At 40.0% G+C, this 22,062-nt stretch overlaps 1 protein-coding gene across 1 annotated transcript; it reads right to left on the bottom strand.

Moving 5' to 3' along the window:
* Positions 1 to 1,909: 1,909 nt before the first annotated feature.
* On the bottom strand, positions 1,910 to 8,733 carry LOC117302584 (complement C1q and tumor necrosis factor-related protein 9-like). Its single transcript, XM_033786561.1, has 2 exons — positions 8,663 to 8,733; positions 1,910 to 2,722 (listed from the first exon to the last, which is right to left on the bottom strand). Exon 2 carries the CDS (start codon positions 2,720 to 2,722, stop codon positions 1,910 to 1,912), a length of 813 nt encoding a protein of 270 aa, XP_033642452.1. The 5' UTR covers positions 8,663 to 8,733.
* Positions 8,734 to 22,062: the final 13,329 nt, after the last annotated feature.

Below are 22,062 nucleotides of genomic sequence, written 5' to 3'. Positions count from 1 at the left end.
GTGCTTTTTAATAAGGCACTGGGACCGATTTGCTCGACCCCACCGGTCTCATCTAGCAACACTGGGAAGGGCTGATGAGCTTGTACAACTTATATCATTCATGAGGGTCTGGTCAATAATAAGAGAACAAGTTGAATTCTAGATTATCAGACTATAAGAAAATAATGCTTAACACTACTTATTGTGCTGGGCAAACGGTTGTTATACCATTGTGCCATTTAAAAAAGCGTGCTCTGAACTATTTGACATAGCAACTTCAGTCTGATGATTTCAATATTAAGGGTTTGGGTTCTTTTTGTAGGAGGACAAAAACACAATGTTCACTGATTTACATTAAACTTAGTAACTTATTATCTCATGTATTCTAACGTTAATGCAAACATTAAACACAAGTGGTTTCGACGGCCTCTAATGTTTTTTGTTTAATTTTACTGCCAAAGATAGTAGAACGTTTCTCTTTAACAATTACTTGCTGAGGTGCTGTAGTTTTTGAAAAGTAGAAAAACAATGTTGGGGAAATTGTTTTAGCTTGTATACTGTGTTTAGCCGTTATGATATTTAAAAACTCATTATATATCCAAATGAAAGAAAAAAAAAACGGTCGACTGATACTACGTCACTGTTTATTCCTTAAAATGTACTTATTTAAACAAACAAAATACACTATTTCTAGAACTATGATATATATCTTAACGTTAGTACTCTAAAATTAATGATTAATAGTTTGTTGAGAAACAATGATTTGTAGCAATATATGTATAAATTATTATCTCATGTATTCTAACGTTAATGCAAACATTAAACACAAGTGGTTTCGACGACCTCTAATGTTTTTTGTTTAATTTTACTGCCAACGACACTTTTATGTAGTAAGGGAGATCAAGATAAAATGCAATATTGTGTAACCAGCTCATGAGGAAAATTCTATTTTCCAAATTCACAGTAAATGGTGCTTTTTTGTTGGTAAACCTTCTTGATACAGCAAGATTGGTTTCATGCCGTTTTGACGGTTAAACCAATCGCTGTACAGAAATGTGCATCCCCTCTTTTACAAGTTATTGTGACATCACCGAACGTTTTATACAAAGGTTGTTCAAAACAAATACCCAATGTTTCATCTGCATTAAAAAGGTGCTCTCTCTTTTAAAAACAAACTCTAACAAAACTACGAGGAAGAGTTATATATTTCACAATATCGAGACGTGTTCGGGAAAGGAAGACACAAAAGAAATGTTTTCCAGGAACTTTAAAACGCTATGACCTTTTGATCAGAAGTTATAATTATTTTGTTTAATATCATAAGATATCAACATAAGACAACTGTTACCAGTTGTTAGGTGAATTATTTGTGTTTTGTTGCTTTAACAGGGTACAGCCTTTTCCACCAATTTAAAATGTTTGAATAAAAATTGCAGGCATAACCGGCGGCCATAATTAATTCCATCAAGGAATATAAAGCTACAGTTGTTTTTATATACTATTAACTAAACTGTCGGTTTTTTATTGCGTAGTTTCATTTTGCATATTAATTTTGGAAAATGAATGTCGTAGAGTCGTTTCAAGGACTCATCACTGCACCCTCGGAATTACAGTAGAAATATAAAATTTTCCGGAAGATGTGATACAAGGACATGAACTGATATTTATCGCACTATTAACGTGACAGAAAAAAAACAACACATTTTAATGTTTTCGCCACAATAAACACGTTTGCAATACCACGCTCTAAAACATAACGTTTTTAATCAAACTAATTGTCCTACATGCATTAAAACAACTGTTTATTTATTACATTCATCAAAACAAACTGGCCCATCTAAACACAATTAACTAGGTGATTATTGTATTTCGAAACACATAAAGCGTTATATAAAACAGTAAAACGTTTCCGTGTGTTTTTATGTTTGATTTAGATTTCGTACAGAAGGAATGCAGTAAAAGACGTGTAATGGTCAGAGTCACTATATACGTGACCGACTACAGCTAAGTGAACTTGATCTCCATAGTGCAGGGGAATCAGTGCACTGCTGCTCACTTGATGAGGACCTGTATCGTATACACGCCCTTTAACAATGATGCTACCGTTTTTCCTCAGCTGGACATGTAGGGAAGACCCACTTGATGGTTTATGGACTGAGAACATCAATACGTATACCCCAGGCACATTACACGTAAACGTGCCGTTATTCAAATTGAAATCAGTCCCTTCCTCTGAAAACAATAACTCTTCAAAGGGCAGAGGATCCCAAGAGGATGGAGGGCTGAAGGCGGTATTCCTCACTGCAGTGAAGACAGACCGTCGCGTACTACATTCACCTGCTTCACCAGTCTGTCCAGCTGGTCCAGGTTCACCTCTTTCCCCCTTCAGACCATTCATCCCAGGCAGACCTTGAGGTCCTTGTTTCCCTGGTTGACCGAGTCCTTGATCTCCCTTCAGTCCATAATCCCCTTTAGCGCCTGGCTCACCATCCAGTCCATCTGACCCCTTGTCTCCTTTAGCCCCGGGTTGACCTACCTCACCAGGGGAGCCTGCATCACCTCTCGGGCCTACAAGTCCTTGACCATGGTTCCCATTAGATCCGGGGATTCCCGGTATACCGGCTGGGCCCTGGCAGCAGGAGTTACACGTCAGTCCCGGATTAGGTGAAACTGCTGCTGTAGCCACCAATAACCAAACTTGCATAAGAGCCAAGACAATGGCCACTGCTATAGTAATCTTCATCTGTAAGTTGAAAGACAGACAGAAAACAAACAATTACAACATTTATAGCAATGTTGTTTTCGTAGCTGGGAGGGTTGGTCATGTGTCAGTTGGTCCAAACTTTTTATGTATTCGCCCGTAAGGTATTCAATTTGATAAAATGGTACATTAGTTGACTAACCGAATTAAATTCTAAGTTTGATGAACTAAATCGGTAAATGAAGTGGTTGTTAATTTTATTTTGAAATCACTTTTTTTTCAAAAGAACTGGACTTATAAACAAAGTTAGCTTTAGTTAGTTGTCAGAATTACCCCCCATTCTAATGTATGGTGTTTGTTTTGCAGGAGCAGATATACTAATGAATATGTATGTTTAAGTTTACACTAATGAAAATGTATTTTTCTCCCAAAGGCTGTGAACTCTTGTTATTATGCTAATGTTGTAACTTGGTTTATTAATAGGAGTGCAGAGGTCAGTGCCTTCCCTTTCCTTGTGGTATGCAATATTTTAGGGAGTGGCATTGAAGTGCCTATATCTCAACAGTGTCGCGCTACAATTACAACCTTTGAGGTTGTTCTTTTACTGCAATTGTAATGCTTAATCAGAAACAGATTTTTCAGGCTGTTATTTTAAGGAATTGATTGGCAGAGAACTGAGGTGGCAGAGATCGGCAGTTTGAGATTGGAAACAAGGAGAAAATCGTAAATTGAAATATTGCTTATTGTTTTTGAGGATAATGATTCTAATTGAGCAGAATTCTTAAAACTAAATTGTTCTTGGAAATGTGTATTTCATGCTGTATTAATGGAGCATTGGATTTGAATAACTTTGTAATTTGAATACTCTGAATTTGTAGTTCACCATTTTTTTGAGAAGAATAAATCAGACAAAAAAATTGTTTGAGAAGTGCATGTGTATTTATCAAAATGAAGGAGAGCATCAGGCATTATTGTATTTGTTTTAATAATTATTTTATAGATGGCCATGATATTGAGGTGGGAATCTAACCCTCTCCTAGAAGTTTAAAGGGACTATACCCTCCCTCATAGAGTGAGAAGCGTTAATGGAAGTTCTGAGACGGACAAAAAGGAAGGCAGGAGAGTCTATGACACGTGCCTACATAAAGTGTTAGAAGAAGAGTGGAGCAAGACATTGGTACCGGAGGACAGTTTAACTTTTGGACATTTTCACGGTGGGCCAATTTTATTCACCCAATATTTTGAACATTTTGGTCGGAGTTGAAGTCAGAGTTGAAGTCATAAGCTTTATTTGACAAGATTGAGACGAAGTGTTTTGAGTTTATTGATTAGTTTCCGTAGAATCAAAGATATAGTTATTCAGTGTACTTTTTCCAGAAATGGGGCAGTGTCCCCAGTGATTGTAAATAAATGTAAAATAATTGTAAATACAATATCTTGTCGAAGAGACTTTTGTTCTAGAGTTAGCAAACTGTCTTTCGCGTCACGGTTGCATGGGGTTAACTGTGACATAAGTTTTCCAAAATGTTGTGGTCTTTTTGAAAGCAACTAAATGAGAACGCCTTTAGAGTGTTAAAACTGTTTATAATTGATATTATTATCAACAGAAGTGTCGTTGCCGAACGGTTTAGAGCACCGACTTCTGGTGTTTCTGATCAGCAGAGTTAGGGTCCGTTCCCGAGCCGTGACACTTATTGCTTCGTCATTAGGAACGTAAAGCCGTCGGTCCCATGTGTTGTGTATAACACATGTAAAGGAATCCAGTGCACTTATCGAAAAGTGAAGGGGTTCACCCGGTGTTGGCTGCTGTGTACGCCGTGCCACCTTGTAACTCCTTCTTAGGTGCTACATAAATGGTTCTCATCGAGTTCTTCGAGTTCATCACTTCAATAAGTTATATTTCTGAAAGTTGGTAAAATTATACTCAGCGCCTTGAGTACCTTGTTGGTAGATACGTGCGCTAGATAAGACTTCGATGTCATTATTGTGTATTATTCGTCGGATTGCCACTCTACGGGTGCGAATGATAACAGGTCTGATGTATTTAATTTGGTTTGCGCCTTTAACACCATGTGTGTATATACTTGCCAGGTAGAGTTTGTTCTTAGAGAACTGTCTTGCTTAATGCTACTACCGCGGAGTAGATTGTTCGGGTGCTCGGGAGACTTATCAATTCTGAAAAGAACTGTACTGCTTATTAACTATTACCTGGGCGGATGGAATAGAAATAGGCTGGGACTATTACTTATTACTACCGCGGAGTCAGTTATTAGGTTGCTGTAGTCATCGTCAGGAGACTGACGATGACTAGAGCAACCCAAGAACAATGGAGATTGACTTTATAAATGAATTTTATGTTGTTACTATTGAAAGACCAATTTGAGACATCACAGTTTCGATCCATACATATGATACCTAATACGTTACTCGGCGATCATGTGGTGTCACTTGGAGCCACTCAGGCAACAAAACTGACTTGAAAAAAACCCACAGCTAAAACCGTACTCTTGAGTCTTCGGCCGATGTGGCCATCAACGTCAGTTTTGATCATACTCTCATGACTACATCAACGTACCTTTTCAACACGTTTGGTGACTAGGCTGGTGACCTGGCAAAGTTCAAGTATGGCGTCTCGTTCAGCACGGATCAACTCAATGCTCTACGTGGTCACTTATTGAGTTGATCCACTTAACGTAGTTTCTACTAATTATATTCCGAATCTTATTCTTAATTGCAGTGATTTTGACTTGAGCAAAGACAGTTTGTCAAAAGTGGAAAGTGAACCTGTGACCCTCATTTATCGGCACTCTCAAACTGAGTTATCAATCAATATTGTTCACGGTTTACCTATTTTGCCAGCAAATCACAAATGTTTACAACAAAAGTATACGAGAAAACAGTTGACTGGGATAACAGGGTAAGGGTAGAACCCAGAGTTAACCTCAAATTGTTTTTATATTTGCTCCTTTGCTAAGGCTTGCTCACACTATGACAATTACGGCTAGCTACGTTTAGCTACGAATCGCAATTTTTAGTTTGCCGCCATTCATCGTGTGTTGCCGTCAATTGTCGCTGACGAATCCGCTAGCGACCACAGATGGCTGCAAATTAGTCACGTCTGTCGCTACTATGTAAGCCAGACTTTGGCTGGCTCATTTAGTGGCGGCAAAGACCAAACGGAAAGTGAAGAACGTGAAAATCCCAAGACCTTGGCGGCAAAAGGGAAAAAACAAAAATTGGCTGACGGTTGGGAACGACCTTCAGCGACAACAGGAAAGAGGTCAGACGGCTGGCAGCGGACTGGGATGCGGCAAGGAACGGTGGCTGACGGTGGGTTGCGGCGACGATGACGTGACTCATTTGCCGACATCAAAACCTTTGTGTGTAGGTTGTATAAAAAGTCGAGTTTGGCGTTCCCACTCTTCACAATATTCTGGTCATCCACTCATCAGACATCATGACTACCAACGAAATGGACCCTTCCCATGAAATATGTTAATACATTCACGCGTGCGTACAAACCCTGTTGGTTGGCAAACACCATAGAGTTGTGCACTAAGCAGACGCGCGATTGCGCCTGCGTCACCCATTGGCCGTGTACAAAACAGCGCGATGTTCCCTCATTTTGCCAACCAAAACGTTAGTGCGCACGCGCTATGTGTAATTTACATATTTCATGGGAAGGGTCTATTGTGACGAACTCAAAACGACAATTGACCATAGATATATCCAATTGACCCCATGCACGCGCGTCACACGCGGCGACTGATGCCACGCTCACCATGTTGGTGGTCAATAGATTTACGTGTAAACACAGCGTCGCCTGAAATGCGCACTTCTCTGAACAACACACGTTGACATTGACCACCAAAATGGCGCCTCCAAGATTATTTTGATGATGACGTCAGGTGAATTGGGTCAATAGGCGGAATCGCACGGCATGGAAATGTCATGCGACTGATAATTGCGGCCGTCTGCGTCAAGAAAATGAGGGTTGCGTTCTCCAACGAAATCTGAACGCAATCACAATGATTTGTTTTGCCGACGGACACGACTGATAATTTCGACCGTCTGCGGTCACTAGCGGGTTCGTCAGCGACAATTGACGGCAAAACACGTTGATTGGCGGCAAACTCAAAATTGCAATATGCAGCTCGACGTTGCTTGCCGTAACCCTTATTTGTCATAGTGTGAGCCAGTTAGCACCAGGCCGATGACTTGTTTAACCACACAAAACTAGGACACTGTTGTCGAGATAATACTTTTGAAGAATTCGTTGACAAGAATTTAGTTTTGAGTTGACCTCGTTTTCAAAAGTGATGATTTCAGCGCAGCTATGCATGCAATAAATTATCGGCATTATATAGCCCTGTTCGTACTTCCTGCGTACGCGAATGGGATACGAATGTTTAAGCCACATCCCTGTTTTTGCAGGGATTGAACACATTTCAACTGATGCGAATTAGACGTTGCGATTTTGTGACGTCAAAATTTGTAAATATTCGCATTCCCATTTGCAGGAGGTATGGACAGAGATTTTTCGCTTGAAAAAGCTATACATCATGGCAATAACGGTGCTTCTAACAAATTGCAGGCGATTAATTAGCTGACCGACTCAATCACAAAACTGTTCATAACAAAAACAAAACTGGTACAAAGACAAACAATCACATTTCCTAAAGGGTGAAGACATTTGTAAAACGCACAACAACTGCACTGTAAACAAAAACAAGTTTTTAGGTTCTGTAACAGGTTTCGAACGCGTCAAAGGGTGTATAGGGTTAACACGTAACAGTGTATGGGGCCAATAAGTTGTGTTGAAAGCAATGGTTTTTGCCCATTTATAAACGGATGATGCGTCAAACTAAACTCGTCAAGCGTTTCGTTTTTACCATGATGCGTTTAGTTTGACGCATCAGCCGTTTACTTTATGTTAAGAATGTGTTTTAAAGAAGCGTTTAAAATGTGTTCAGCACATCAACGATTGCTGATCGCACCAGTGTTTAAGTTTGATGTAGAAAATGGGCGAAACCCAATGTTTTACAACACAACTCATGGGCCCTATACAGTGTTACGTGTTTAACCTAAACCCTTAGATGCGTTCGAAAATTTGTTACAGAACCCAAACACTTGTTTTTACGGTGTTTCTTGCTGAGGCTTACTACCATTTTAGTTTGTATGTTTGCCATTATTACGTTTAAATTGGGTCGAATTTTGCCAATGTTGTTGTAATCTCGCAACATGGCAATGTAATGCCTTAAAAAAGGTACTCAATTGCCCTGGTTAAACAAAACAACTGTCCCTTTAACCGTGGCCCGCCACGGTTAAAGGATAAAGTGTAAAGATTATCTTAAAACCTTTGGAGCAGGCGATACACTCGTCTTGCCTCGGTTATTGCCCCCTCGGTTTCCCAAAAGACCATCGACATCTTATTCTAGGTACATATCTTGTATAATGTTCAATCTGAAATAGTCTACCTAATTACTATATATAAAATAATGCAATGGTCACGTCAAACAATGCAATGCCATACCTTTTTGACCATAGTTATCTTTAAACAATATGTTTTAAACGAGCAGAAAGTCAATCGCCGTTTATGTCAATCCAGTGGAAAAGAACTTGAAGTCAAATTTTTGAACAAGGCATTGCACTGAAAACCAGCGTAAAAATTGCCTCGTCCAAAACCACCTGCAAGTATAAACGCGAGAAACAAAACCTTTGAGGCAATTACGGCAAGGTTTCAAAGGAGATGCAACTGGGTGCACATGTTTGTGTACAATCATAGTACCACCACAGTTCACTAAGATGACAGAGCTTTAGGAGAGAAGAGACCTTAGCCACTGCATGAGAATATCAGCTGTATCGAGTGGTGTCCCTTTTGGAGCAAAAACTGCAACCGCATTGCAATAGGCTAACCTTAAACCCACTGCTTGTATCTGGAAACGAAAGCTTGAGTCCGGCAGTAGAATGAGGAACACTTACCTTGATGATGTGTTCTTGTAGTCCAAACCTTCTCAGTTCCTCTTTTCTGATGCAAAGTTGTTTTAAACACTGCTGCTGGTGCAGCGCGTTTAAATACTGCTGTATTTCCATTGAAGTGCTCATCAGTCTACTTCGGGTTTGATTGACAATCGATGAGCAGCCAATCATAGATACGTGTTAAAGTCACTGATTTATTGCAGTGACTTACTCTACCATTGGTTTGAACGAGGCTGTATGTTACAATTGTGGATCAATACCGTGTTAAAGTCACTGATTTATGGCAGTGACTTAATGTACCATTGGTTTGAATGATACTGTATGTTGAATGGATACAAATGGTGTAAAACTCTACGCTACATTGTGGATGTGTTAAAGTCACTGATTGAAAGCAGTGACTTACTCTAACATTGGTTTAAATGAGACTGTGTGTTGAATGGATACCAATGGTAAGTCACTGATTGAAAGCAGTGACTTACTCTATCATTGGTTTAAATGAGACTGTATGTTGAATGGATACCAATGGTGAGTCAGTGATTGAAAGCAGTGACTTACTCTATCATTGGTTCGTATGAGGCTGTATGTTACCAATGGAGCTCAATGTGTACATGCTTTAATGGTATGGTATTTTTACATGTATATCCGCCCTTCTGGGTTGCACTGTGTGATTGCTTCCTGAAGTTCCTGGCCGTTTTCCTTCTATTTCCGCTCTATTGATGTATTTCCCTGATGATTGTGAGTTAAAGTGCAAGTTTATTATCAAAGAAAGAACTGTGTACGCAATATATATACTGTTCAGATGGATCTCTTTCGTGCTTCCACTCTTTTGAAGTATATGTTTACTAACACTAACTCAGTGTGTGTTTTTCCGAAATCGAAATGCAATGACAATGTATTTATAGTAGAGTGCGCCACCAACAGAGCAACATTAAAGGCACTGGACACCATAGGTAATTACTTAACAGAATTGCTAGCATAAAGACTTACTTGGTAATGAGCAATGGAGAGATGTTAATTGTATAAAACATTGTTACCACCAGATAAATACACAGACACAATAATTTGTTGTTGCAGTGAACTCTGCCAGGAGTTAATTTATTCCGTACTCTGACTCCAGTGGTAAAACGACAATAAGGGATTTCCCTTTATTTAATTCCATCCTTTAAATTGCAATATTTAATCAAAATATTTCCCATCCAGTGATATCTACTCATAAAGAAGTATACCAATTCCAATTATAAATACACTTTGCGGCCAGTCCGCAAAGGTTCCCAATTCCACACTTTGCGAACGGTAAAATTCCAATCCGCAAAGGTTCCCACTTCTCAGCGATTTGCCAAAGAAGGTACCAGATCATTTACAATTATTATAATTATAAATGCACTCATTGACTGGAGAAAACTCCGGGTCAATGAGGTTCCCACTTCCAGCGAGTTGCCAAGAAGGTACCAATTGAATTTACTTCTTTATATACAATCACATCATTTTATTACCACCATATTTACCCATATCAATTCACATAAATTAATTTACCACTTCCTCCCAGGCTTCCATGCCTATTTAACTGATTGATATAGGAAAAAAGAACCTAAACGTACCGCCAAAGCAAATTTGCTATAAAATTTGCCCAACCACCAACCACCCCCCCCCTCCCTTTTTTTTGTTTTTTTTGTTTGTTAACTAAACTTGGTCCCATGTCCTGGGAAGGATTGATAATATGGGAGTGTTTAATTACGTGTGTGTTTGGCATCTCCCGGATTGCCTTCCTTGCAAACATGTTTAAATCCAAAGTGCAGCGTTTGCCTGCCCCTACTTTAACCTCCCCTTGGTACTTCGCCCTTAGCAAAATGTCCGAACAAATCAATCGTGTATTTGGTAGGATGTTCCTAATTGCCTCTAGGCTCTCCTTAACCCTATTTCTGATCTGTCCTAAATTTTCCTTAAATATATCATTGGTCCCTAGATGTAGTATTAATGTCGTTGGGGCCTCGCCTTTTGCCAAATATCTTCAAAGCCTATTACCCAGACCGGCCAAGCGTGCCCAAGACACGCCTTTCCGTATCACTGTGCCACTGCCGTGCAGCTGGGTGTTGGCCTTCCCTGCATGTCGGATGATACTGTCCCCAAGTATCCAGGTTCTTCCATCGGATTGACGGCCATCTGTATTCACAAATTAAAGAAAAACAGCCTGGGTAATCTGTTTTGACTAATATTATATCTTGTCAAAGTCTTCTATAGAGGTCCAAATGTTGTACCAATCCTACACAAATTTGTTTAACCACCAACTCAACAGTCACCCATCTTGTAAATGATGATTTATCTTACACAGCAATATGCTAATAATGCAAGATGCGGTTGCTTTACACTGCTTATCTATAAACTTACTACGTTCTAACCCCTTTTACTTTAGACAATTGAAAACACTAAGTCTGGCCTAATGTAGGATTCAAATGCTCCAGACTTCCATCTCCCCATACTTTTGATTTGTTCCTCCGGAACCCCACACATTGAAGCTGATGATGCAGCACCTATCCTGAAACTATGAGCTGAAAAAAGGTGTGGAGGCAACCCGATGGCCTTAATCCCCTGCTTTAAGATGTGATTAACTTGTCTGGCTGACAAAGGGTCCCCCCAAAATGTACGAACAGGAGCCCCTCCCGTGGAGGCCTTGCCTCTAAAAATGGTGTCATTGTCTGTACTGGGCACAATTCGGTATTGGCATTCCTGTCAATAGAAATGATTGACGCTTTACCCACTTGATCCGTTTTTGAATATCTTAGTACTACTTGCAAATTCCCTTCCTGATTAAAGGAAATATCCCCAATACACAATGCCCGGGAATTTGCCAGCATGCGTTTTGTACTAGTGAACTCACTCACCCTCAGAAAGCCGAAAAGGGCAAGCAAGAATGCTGCTTTAAAAAGCAAAGCTTCGTATGCTGTTTTGCAGACTGACGGTAAAGTACCAACCAGACTGATCAGCACGGGAAATGTAATGGGACATCTTGAATCGTGCCGAGGGTCCAAGCGTCTACAACCCTCTTTCATCTTAGAAACAATAAACTACCCGTTGGATCCTCCCAATTGTGCAATTTGTGAACATATGAAACAGCTGATACATATGTACTAATGGAAGAAGATGCAAAGGCCTTTAAATTTAAATATGCAATATAGGCTACCACTTGATTTATAGAAGCTGGCCATTTATTGCCTAATGACCAATCATTCCGAAAGGCTATGAAACTTTCTATTGCCCTTCTATATGTACGCTTAGTGCTAGCCGCCATTGATGCTGCTAAAATTGATTGGGTTCTGGCAATTAAAGGTTCCATAGGAACTCTGGTACAGGAACTGCCTTCTTGTCTGCTTTGGGTGCAATTCTCCGGAACCGGTCCATCTGAAAACGTGATAATGCGTCTGCAATGTTATTTTGCTTTCCCGGGACGTGACTGGATGAAAATACAACATTGTGTTTCAAGCACTGTAGTTCAAAAAATCTGACCAACCTCATAATCATGGGGCACTTTAATGTTTTCTTGTTCAAAATGTCCACCACCCCTTTATTATCTGACCTGACAACTATACGTTTACCTTTAAGCTCCCTACCCCATAACACCATCGCCACGATTACAGGAAACAATTCCAGCCATGCAATTGATCGGTTTTCATCTTTTACTACTACAGGCCACAACCCTTTGAACCACTTTCCTTGTAAAATTCCTCCAAATCCTACCCCACCGCTTGCATCTGTAAACAATTGTATGTCTTCAGCACACACACACAAAACTGGTCTGGAAATATAGAAACTCCATTGTATTCTTTCAAAAATACAAGCCACATATTTAAATCACTTTTTACGCCTAGTGTTAGTCTTATTTTGTGCCATGATTTCTTGACAAGGTCTATCATGCGACGAATAAACGGGCGACCTGGTGCTATTGCTTTGCACACAAATGAAAGTGAGCCAATTAAGGACTGTATTTCTTTGAGTGTTAACCTTTGTGCCTTAGATGCATTTTCTACTTTTGCTATAATTGCCTGAACTTTTTCCTCGGGAATTGACACTGTTTGCTTGACGGAATCAATTTTTAAACCTAAGTACACAATTTCTGTTGTTGGACCTACTGATTTTTCTTTTGCCAAGGGTACTCCAAGTTTTGCACATACATCTTCAAAAATACTCACAAGATGCTGACATGATAAACTCTTACTTCCGACCCCCGCGCAAAACAGGAAGTCGTCTGCAAAGTGCACAATATTTTCAGTGGTTGCTGATGATTTAGACGCCCATTCCAAAAATGTTGAAAAATTTTCAAACAAAGCTGGAGAGCATGATGTCCCCATAGGGAGGGCCTTGTCCACATAAAATAAATCACCCACTTTCATCCCCTAATAAACAAAAGTCGTCCGGATGAACCGGCAGTAACCTAAAGGCACTTTCGATATCAGCATTGGCCATCAGCGCCCCTCTCCCAGCTCTCATGACACAGTTAATTGCAGAATCAAATTGTGGATACTGAACTGTACAATAATCCTTGTCAATACCGTCATTAATGGATCCCCATCTGGATATGAAAGGTGCTGAATCATACGATACTTCCCTGGAACAGCTTTTGGCACTAAACCCGCTGGTGAAATTATGAGATTTGAAATTGGTCTCTGCTTAAAGCCATTGGACCCTTTCAGTAAACAGTGTTGTCCATGGCCCACACTTTGTGTACCACAACTTCTATATCAAATAACAAACCTGTGAAAATTTAGGCTCAATCGGTCGTCGGAGTCGGGAGAAAACAACGGAAAAACCCACCCTTGCTCTGGCGTTCGCCTGGGCTCTCGTCCGTCCCTCACTGCTGGTGCTCGTACCCCGGCCGCCCTTTGCCTTGGAGACAGCCGCTAAGTTTCCGCGGACTCCTTGTCCGCCACGTCCCGTACCCCGCCTTCGGTTTCCGCCTCGAGACCGCGCCATTTGGCAATAGACACTTACAACAATTTTGCGAAACTGACAATATATCTTAACTCCTTGGTGGCAGAATGTTCAATGACGGTTCCTAGAAACAGAAGCACCCTTCCCCGAAATGCCTTGGTTTGGTTGGTTGAAGAGAACAATGAAAACACGTCTGAATGCACCCTGACAATCACAGTTGCTTAGCCCCGACTTGTCCATGACTATGTATATTTCCCGTTACGCAATAAAACCCTATTATCGTACAATCTGTGTCCGTCTTATTAGAGAGGTTTCGCAGAGTCGCGGATACGAATACGCATACAGATATCGAACCGTACGCGTTCGCGTCAAGTGAGCTGTGTAGTTTTGTTTTGCAAAATTCTAACGAATACCCTCAACTTGAGGCTCAAGAGGGCGCTATTAACCAAATGTACAGTACATAAAAACTCCACAGGCTAAACTGACATCCGTCGCCTAACTTTTTAGTCCATTTCTCTTTTTTGAAGCATGTTGGAACAATGTCCAACTACATCCATGTATGATACCTCTAAAAGACATGGTGAAAACCTGGTGCATTAAAAAATAACAATCCGCTCCAAAAACATGAACAACATATAATCGTTCTTACGTAAGTGTATGGCGACAGATTCCCGTTCTGAGCGACTGTTCTAACTTGTGTACAACGGTTATACGTCACATCCCCATGGACCTCAAAAAGTGATGACGTATTATGACGTATCCGTTCACGTAAGAGTATCGGTGACTCTGCGGAACTTCTCTAATAGGGAGCTGTCAACCACGGAAGAAACCTTTGACTATCTAATTTATTTATATACACGGAACAAGTGAAAAGGCGTCAGTTTGAACTTTATAACTAACCAGGACGATTTAATATAGAAACTTTTATTTGACAGTTGTATTAACTTTGCTTACCTTTCAGGTTTGTTTGAGCCCAGTCATATGCAATTTGAAGGTAACCGAATGAATGACGTAGGGGGTGAGCCCTCATTGTCTGAGATGGTAGAAAAGGCCATTGAGATACTTCAGAAGGACAAGGACGGGTTCGTCCTTATGGTTGAGGGTAAGTTATTATTACAACATACAGGTTTCTGGTTTTTGTAGAGTGTTGGTTAATTGGTTTCATGAGCCCTAGCCTTGTCCAAGGCTCTATACGTTAGCACCGACCCGCTCTGAATTCACGAACTGCATAGATACTATACCGCACGGTATACATAACAGTACTTGATACCGTGGGGTCGAAGCATGGCTTTTCGATGTATCAACGAGGTTACAACGAGTCTAGTTGCATCCTCGTTGTATGAGGTATGACAACCTCAAAAAACCATGCTTCGACCCCACGGTATTAAGTACTGTTATATACCGTGCAGTATAGTATCTATGCAGTTCGTGAATTCAGAGCGGGCCGCTGCTTGCGTAAAGAGCCTTGGACAAGGTTACATGAGCCCTTTGTGTCATTGCTGCTGTTTCGCAAGAGCTTGTCGTTAGGCCCTACCTCTTACTTATGTGGCTAAGAAAATCATTGACAATCTGACACCTCGTTTTATGGAGTATTTGCATTGTCTCTTTGATGCCATTGTTCAGTCACAGGTTGTATGTATTTTCATTGTTGATAACTAAACCACGCAGGTTGGCATGGACGACCGAATAATAGCAAAACATCAACCGACCTACTAGATTTTGTCACCAAAGTAGACATTACTGCAAACTTGTAATTAAAAAGAATACATCCCAATTGGTTGCAATCGAACATTCTTAAAAACTAGGGCCAACGTTTGTTATCTTTGTACTCATGTCTTTTTCTAGTTTTAAAATATTGGTTGACAAAAACTCCGTCTATGATGTTGCTTCCATCTTGATTTTACTCCATTCAAACTCATTGTAACCAAACTTAGGCTGGACGAAATAATAGTCTGGTGCCATGTTTGTGCAATGAATATTATAATTCATTACTATTATGGAAACAGGGAACATGAACAAGATGGTGACAGCGTGAACATTCTTCACGAACAAGACACACTACCAGATTTTTCATAAAATGTCAATAATTCAAACACAAATAAATCATACTATCTTGATTTGATACACCAAGGTGGCCGAATTGACCATGCGCATCATGACGGGTTAGCCTACCACGCCCTGCATGATACCATTGCAATGGATAAGGCTGTAGCCAAGGCGATGTCAATGACCAATGAAATGGAGACTTTATTTATTGTAACTGCCGACCATAGCCGTGTACTCTCTATAGGAGGAGCAGCTGATCTTGGTAGTCCAATACTCGGCAGAGGAGGTAAGTTTCTTCCATAAATATAACTTTAAAGGCAGTGGACACTATGACTTCTAACAAGCTTAAGCTCAATGAAAATAAAACTGATACATCGATTGACCCTACTGATTCTGTCAGCAACTTAACAATAAAATTTGATTCTCATAATATGACAATGATCAAGCAAGTTTCCAGCCTCTGCCAATCAATACATTTTCAATTACGTAACTTAAGGAGAATCAAACGGTATCTGGATAAGGATACTCTCCATCATGTTGTCAGAGCTTTAGTCCTCTCTCTTCTTGACTATGGCAATCTCCTTTTATTTGGTGCAACGTCATATGAATTGGACAGAGTTCAAAGACTACAAACTAGTGCAGCTCCACACCCTTGAGAGAACATATTATTACCCCATCACTTAGGGAACTTCATTGGCCACCAATTAGAGAACGAATCCATTTTAAGATTGCTCTTCTCGTTTTTATGCTTCAACAAAACTACACCTCATTATAACCACTTAACTGTCACATTACACTCCTCCACGATTTCTTCGATCAATCGCTTGAATGTTCCCCGAGCAAACAAAGTTCTAGGGCAGAAGGCTTTCAGTGTGGCTGGGCCCATGATTTGGAACAATCTCCCAACTGCCGTTAGGGAATCTAATACTCTGTCTGCTATTCGTAAAGTCCTTAAGACTCACCTTTTTTCAAGTTAAATTCTTTCTAGTGCGCTATAATCTTGATGGAATAACGCCTTATAAATATTAATTGTTATGTTATGTTATTGTTATTGGTAATTACTCAAGTTAATTATTAGCACAAAACCTTACTTGGTAACTAGTAATGGAGAGCTGTTGATAGTGTAAAACATTGTGAGAAACGGCTCCCTCTGAAGTAACGTAGTTTTCGAAAGTAATTTTTCACGAATTTGATTTCGAGACCTGAGACTTAGAGTTTGATGTATCGAAATCAAGCATCCTAAAGCACACAACTTCGTGTGACAAGGGCGTTTTTTCTTTCATTATTCAACTTCGACGTTTGATATTTTATTGTCTTTGACAATTACCAATAGTGCTAGTGTCTTTGAACAATTACAAGCTATATCTTTACAAATATCATTTGTATGCAAAATAGCAAGCAATGAATTTAAAGAGAGACTGTTTCTAACTATTATTATTTATTTACTTCCCTTTTTTCAAAGGGCGATATCTCTCGATAAATCCAATTGTTTGTAGACTGCAGCTTGATTATGTTTTGAAACAAAAAGTAAACTCCGTTAAGTTACCCGAATTCAGACTGAATTCTGACCAGTAAGTAATGTTAACAAGTTGTGCAAGCTTCTCAGTTTTCTATAAGTGAATGGTGACTCATCGTCAAACCATTCATATTTAAATTCTAATTACAACAAAATGGTTTTGCATAAATGTCAAGGTCTGATGAATGACGGTTTGCCATTTACAACACTCTTATATGCAAACGGCCCTGGAGGAATTAAGGAGTTAAACAGCTTTAAAAGTACTGGTTCGAGACGGAATCTGACGGATACCAACACAGGTAAAGCTCCAATTGATTACTTTTGAGTATTGGTTTGTACCACTCAAGTACACCACTCAGTAAAATTAAATCCGAGTATATGCAGACTTTTTGATTTGTTTTAAATCTTAAACATATGATAACTTGGCAAAGTTACAGGGAAGCTTTTGCAAACACGATTTTGCCAAGGGAAAGTGCCCCTTTGCCATTTCATAGAGTTAATCATTAACTTGTGTAAACAATTATTTTACTGGTATTGTGATAAATATTGTTTTATCAAAATTTTATTGTGATAAACAATGTTTTATTATGTGTGTGTGCAGAGGCTGCCGATTTTCACCATCCAGCGCTTGTCCAAATTGATTCAGAGACTCATAGACCTTTTCGCAAATACTTGGGCGCGCGCGTAAAGCTTGTAATTAGGTGCATTGTGGTCTAGCTGGTATCCAAATTTGATCCATATCTATCCCACAATGCACCTCATTCCACAGTCTGCGCTTGCGCATTGGTATTTGCGATAAGGTCTATGGTGGAGAGGACGTCACTATTTACGCCAATGGACCAATGTCGCATCTTTTTCACGGGGTACATGAACAGCACCACATTGCCCACGTGGTCAGATATGCTTCCGGGTTAAACTGCCACAATGGAGCGCCCTCTACTGGACCAAATTCCATTTTGGCTTTACTGTTGTTTTCTTTCGTACGGAAGTGTATAGATTGAAAAAGAAATTCAATGAATGTATTTTGTCCAGTTTGTAGCAAAGACAGCCAAGATTATAGTGTTTGCAAACAGTAAAACAAACAACCCAAAACATGACATCTGTTAACTTTTTTTACAACCGCTTAAACCGGATCGACTTTTTTTCAGTAATACCACTTTTGAATCATACAGTTAAAAAACGCCAGGCCTAAATGAGAAACTGACTGCTTTAGTTTAGTGTTTGATGAAAACAAATCACAAAAACAAATTACTTGGACATTTATGAACCTGCGATCTTTATATTAACGTAGCCCTGGTGTTTCCTTGCCTTGTCAATATACTTGTTCGCCAGGGCCAGAGACGTGGCCAGAGACCAGTTGACCCGCTCTGTAAAAATGAGTAAAATTTCGCGCAATGCAGTAGCGTGCAATGGACGGTTACATGTGGAAGGGGTCGTTGTGGAGAGGTTTTTTATTTTGTAACAATGTTTTTTGTTCTACTTCTTTAGGATCTATATTTTCATTGTCAATATTCAGATAACTTAATTTTAGCCATGAAGCTAAAAAAAACCATGATTTTTTTAAGTGAACGTATTTTTGTTTCATGTGTGCCTCTTTTATTTCTACATAGCGCGAATTATCGCTGATTTGTATTCCTCGCAGTTTTGTCGTTCGGTACACCCCTACGTACATTATGGTATCATCGGAAACCTTTGACCCTCGCCTTTCCTAATATTAGAGGAGATTAAAGCCATGGTTAAAACTAAGGCTGCACAATTGTTAGACCAACAGAGGGCGTTATTTATAAAACTCGGATGTTATTGTGGGCTTATTGTGTGTGTTCGACCCCCCCCCACCCAGTTTGTAAATATTATTTCAAATGTGACGTCAAGATCAGGTGACGTCCCCAGGGTGATCAACCATTTCCCTCCAATAGACCGTGTAAGTCTCACGATGATAAGGTCGCCACTGAGCTTCCGGGCACCACATAGCCATCAGCTGGGGGAGAATAACGTGCGTGCAATTGTAGTGTGATTTTGTTTCTGTCTGATCACTTTTTATCAATCCCCAAAACATATTTATCGAATGATTACATTTACAGTTACCAGTCACTAATATCTGTAAACTTAAACAAATTAAAAGGAAGAAGTAATGCGCCACCATCCGGCTCGAAGTGCCCGATTGGTAAGTAAAGTGAATTTGTTGACTACACTAGCACACCGAAGTTAGTTTTGTTTAAATAAACATAAAATGTTCATATTATTCGAGCAAAAAAATCAACCTAATTGTTCCTATGACACATCATTGCCCCCTGGGACCCAAACTCCCACGGCAGTTTCGCTTTTATTCATTGAACAGACATTTATTAAATTTTAAATTAAATTGTTACCTCAAACAAGGTAAAAAAATAAATAAAATACATTGTCAATTTTAATGTATTTTGTCAGAACAGACTAATTTGCAAGCACATAAAGCAACATAAGGCCAGTTGTGTATTGTTTTTTACACGAACGTTTTACTATACTACTCAAGTCAAGCTTTAACAACTTTTTTTCAACAAACTGAGGATTTTAATTTGAAGACACCTTTTCTGGGGTACGTTTACACTAAACCATAAGTTAATGGCTAAATTCTGTTGTTTTGAAGCATTTTCTAATACCTTTCAAAATTCAACAAATAATTGTGAGCATAAAAACCTTACTTGGTAATGAGCAATGGAGAGATGTTAATAGTATAAACAAAATTTGTGAGTAACGGCTCTCTCTGAAGAAAACTAGTTTTTGAGAAGAAGTACTTTCTCGAATTGTTGAGGTCTCAAATTTCATGCATCTGAAAGCACACAACTTGTGCGACAAGGGGTGTCTACTCAAAATAATTACTAGCATAAAACCTTACTTGGTAACAAGTAATGGTGCGAGGTTGATGGTATAAAACTTTGTGAGAAACGGCTCCCTCTTAAGTGCCATAGTTTTCGAGAAAGAAGTAATTTTCCACAAATTTGATTTCGAGACCTCAGATTGAAAACTTAAGGTCTCGAAATCAACCATCTAAACGCATACAACTTCGTGTGACAAGGGAGTTTTTTCTTTCATTATTCTCTCGCAACTTCGACGGCCAATTGAGCTCAAATTAATGTTCACGGGTTTGTTAATTTAAGAATATGTTGAGATACACCTAGTGGAAAGACGTGACTAGTGCTTGAAAGTTTCCTAATGTGTCCTGCCTGTGCCCTTAAAGGGTAATTTTAAACTGATTTTCAATTGTATCCTTTGTTTTCTCAGAGTCTACTTTCGCACAAATGCTTTTGGGAAACAAGAATATTCAATGGAGCAAAACAAATTAAATGAACACAATGCGAACAAAATGTATTTACTATTTGCAACTTTTGGATGAGATTGAAGTCTTTTTTGATTGTTTAACACGCAACGCAGGATTCCGCCTTGGGCCGGTGTTTCATGGAAATCTGTTCCCTGAGATTCTGTCCCAATTTTGGGGAGGACTTGTCAGGAGATTATGTTCTCCCAAAATTCCCTCCCCCTTATACGGCAAACTTGTTACAAACTACTTGTGACAGCGCCTTCGTTTAAGTCACCCTCACTCAGCCCATTTTATAGTTTCCCAAACAGGGGAAAGAATCTCCGGCAGCAGTCCTGGAGAATTGCGCGTGGCCCTTGAGGTAGTTTCCTCCTCCACAGTGAGCGGTGACCATCATGGTGGTTTTTTTTAATTTCGAAAGCACCCTCTTTTGGTTCAATCTGCTTCAGACCGTAATGATATCGGAATCTCCGACGACAAATCTATAGCACTCCGGCTCTTCGTTAACTGCGGCCCCTACCAGCCTGGGAAACCTAGGAGGAACCAGTTCATTTCGTTTGTTTGCAGTTTTTTCGAAAGCAAAAAGAAAACATCATGTTCTGTCGCCAGTCAAATGAGCCGAGTTTTGTTCCTCCGACAACGGAGCCTACAATCCCGGCCAAAATGCTTGGGCCAACCATTCCTACGTTATATATAACCACTCCCTGTACATTTCACACTGACAATAAACCTTGTCTGCCCCCGTCCCGCCCCTCTCAATTTTGAATGCACCGAAGACCGGCAGTCGGAACAAACATTGAAATGGTGCAGGGGGCCCAAAAAGATATGGCCGGGATTGCAGTCTGGGTAACAACACCGCACACTGTACGGTCGTAGTAAATAGAAGCAAAAGAGGGCGCTATTGTAATTTTCATCCCCTGGTTTCCAAGAAAACGGTGTTCGCAAGCACACACACAACCAACGTTCGGATCTGCACACATCACATCGTACATTGGTGACAAATTTATACGAAGAGAGCGCTTTGAAAATATATTCCCAATTAAAATAACAGCGCCCTCTAAGTATATTTTCTTACAGTTTGCCGTCTACATAGGGTGCGTTCGATTAGCTTCCCTTGGTCGACCCCGCGTGCTCACTCGGATAAGAACTAATCGAACGATCACACACGCCCTCTCGTGGTGACGGCATGCACCTCAGGTCACCCCAACTGACCCACTCCACAAGCAGGGCACTTGGGGTTGACTCGGGTGAGCCCCTGAAACGACGTTAATGCTATTTGAACGTACCGAGGGCAGACCGGGGTTGACCTAGGGAAGCTATACGAACGCACCCATAGATTGTTGGTTGTGTACAGGGAGAGGCGACCGGGGTTTATTTGTCGAGGGTTTAGGTCCAATGCGCAGGTGCGTAAGTCAGTCAATGCATGTGCTTTTTAATGAGGCACTGGGACCGATTTGCTCGACCCCACCGGTCTCATCTAGCAACACTGGGAAGGGCTGATGAGCTTGTACAACTTATATCATTCATGAGGGTCTGGTCAATATTAAGAGAACAAGTTGAATTCTAGATTATCAGACTATAAGAAAATAATGCTTAACACTACTTAATTGTGCTGGGCAAACG

This window comes from Asterias rubens, chromosome 18 (assembly GCF_902459465.1).
Source record: "Asterias rubens chromosome 18, eAstRub1.3, whole genome shotgun sequence".
In the NCBI taxonomy this organism is placed as follows: domain Eukaryota; kingdom Metazoa; phylum Echinodermata; class Asteroidea; order Forcipulatida; family Asteriidae; genus Asterias; species Asterias rubens.
Note: the sequence above shows the minus strand (reverse complement) of the source record. Positions and strands in the feature narration are given on the sequence as shown.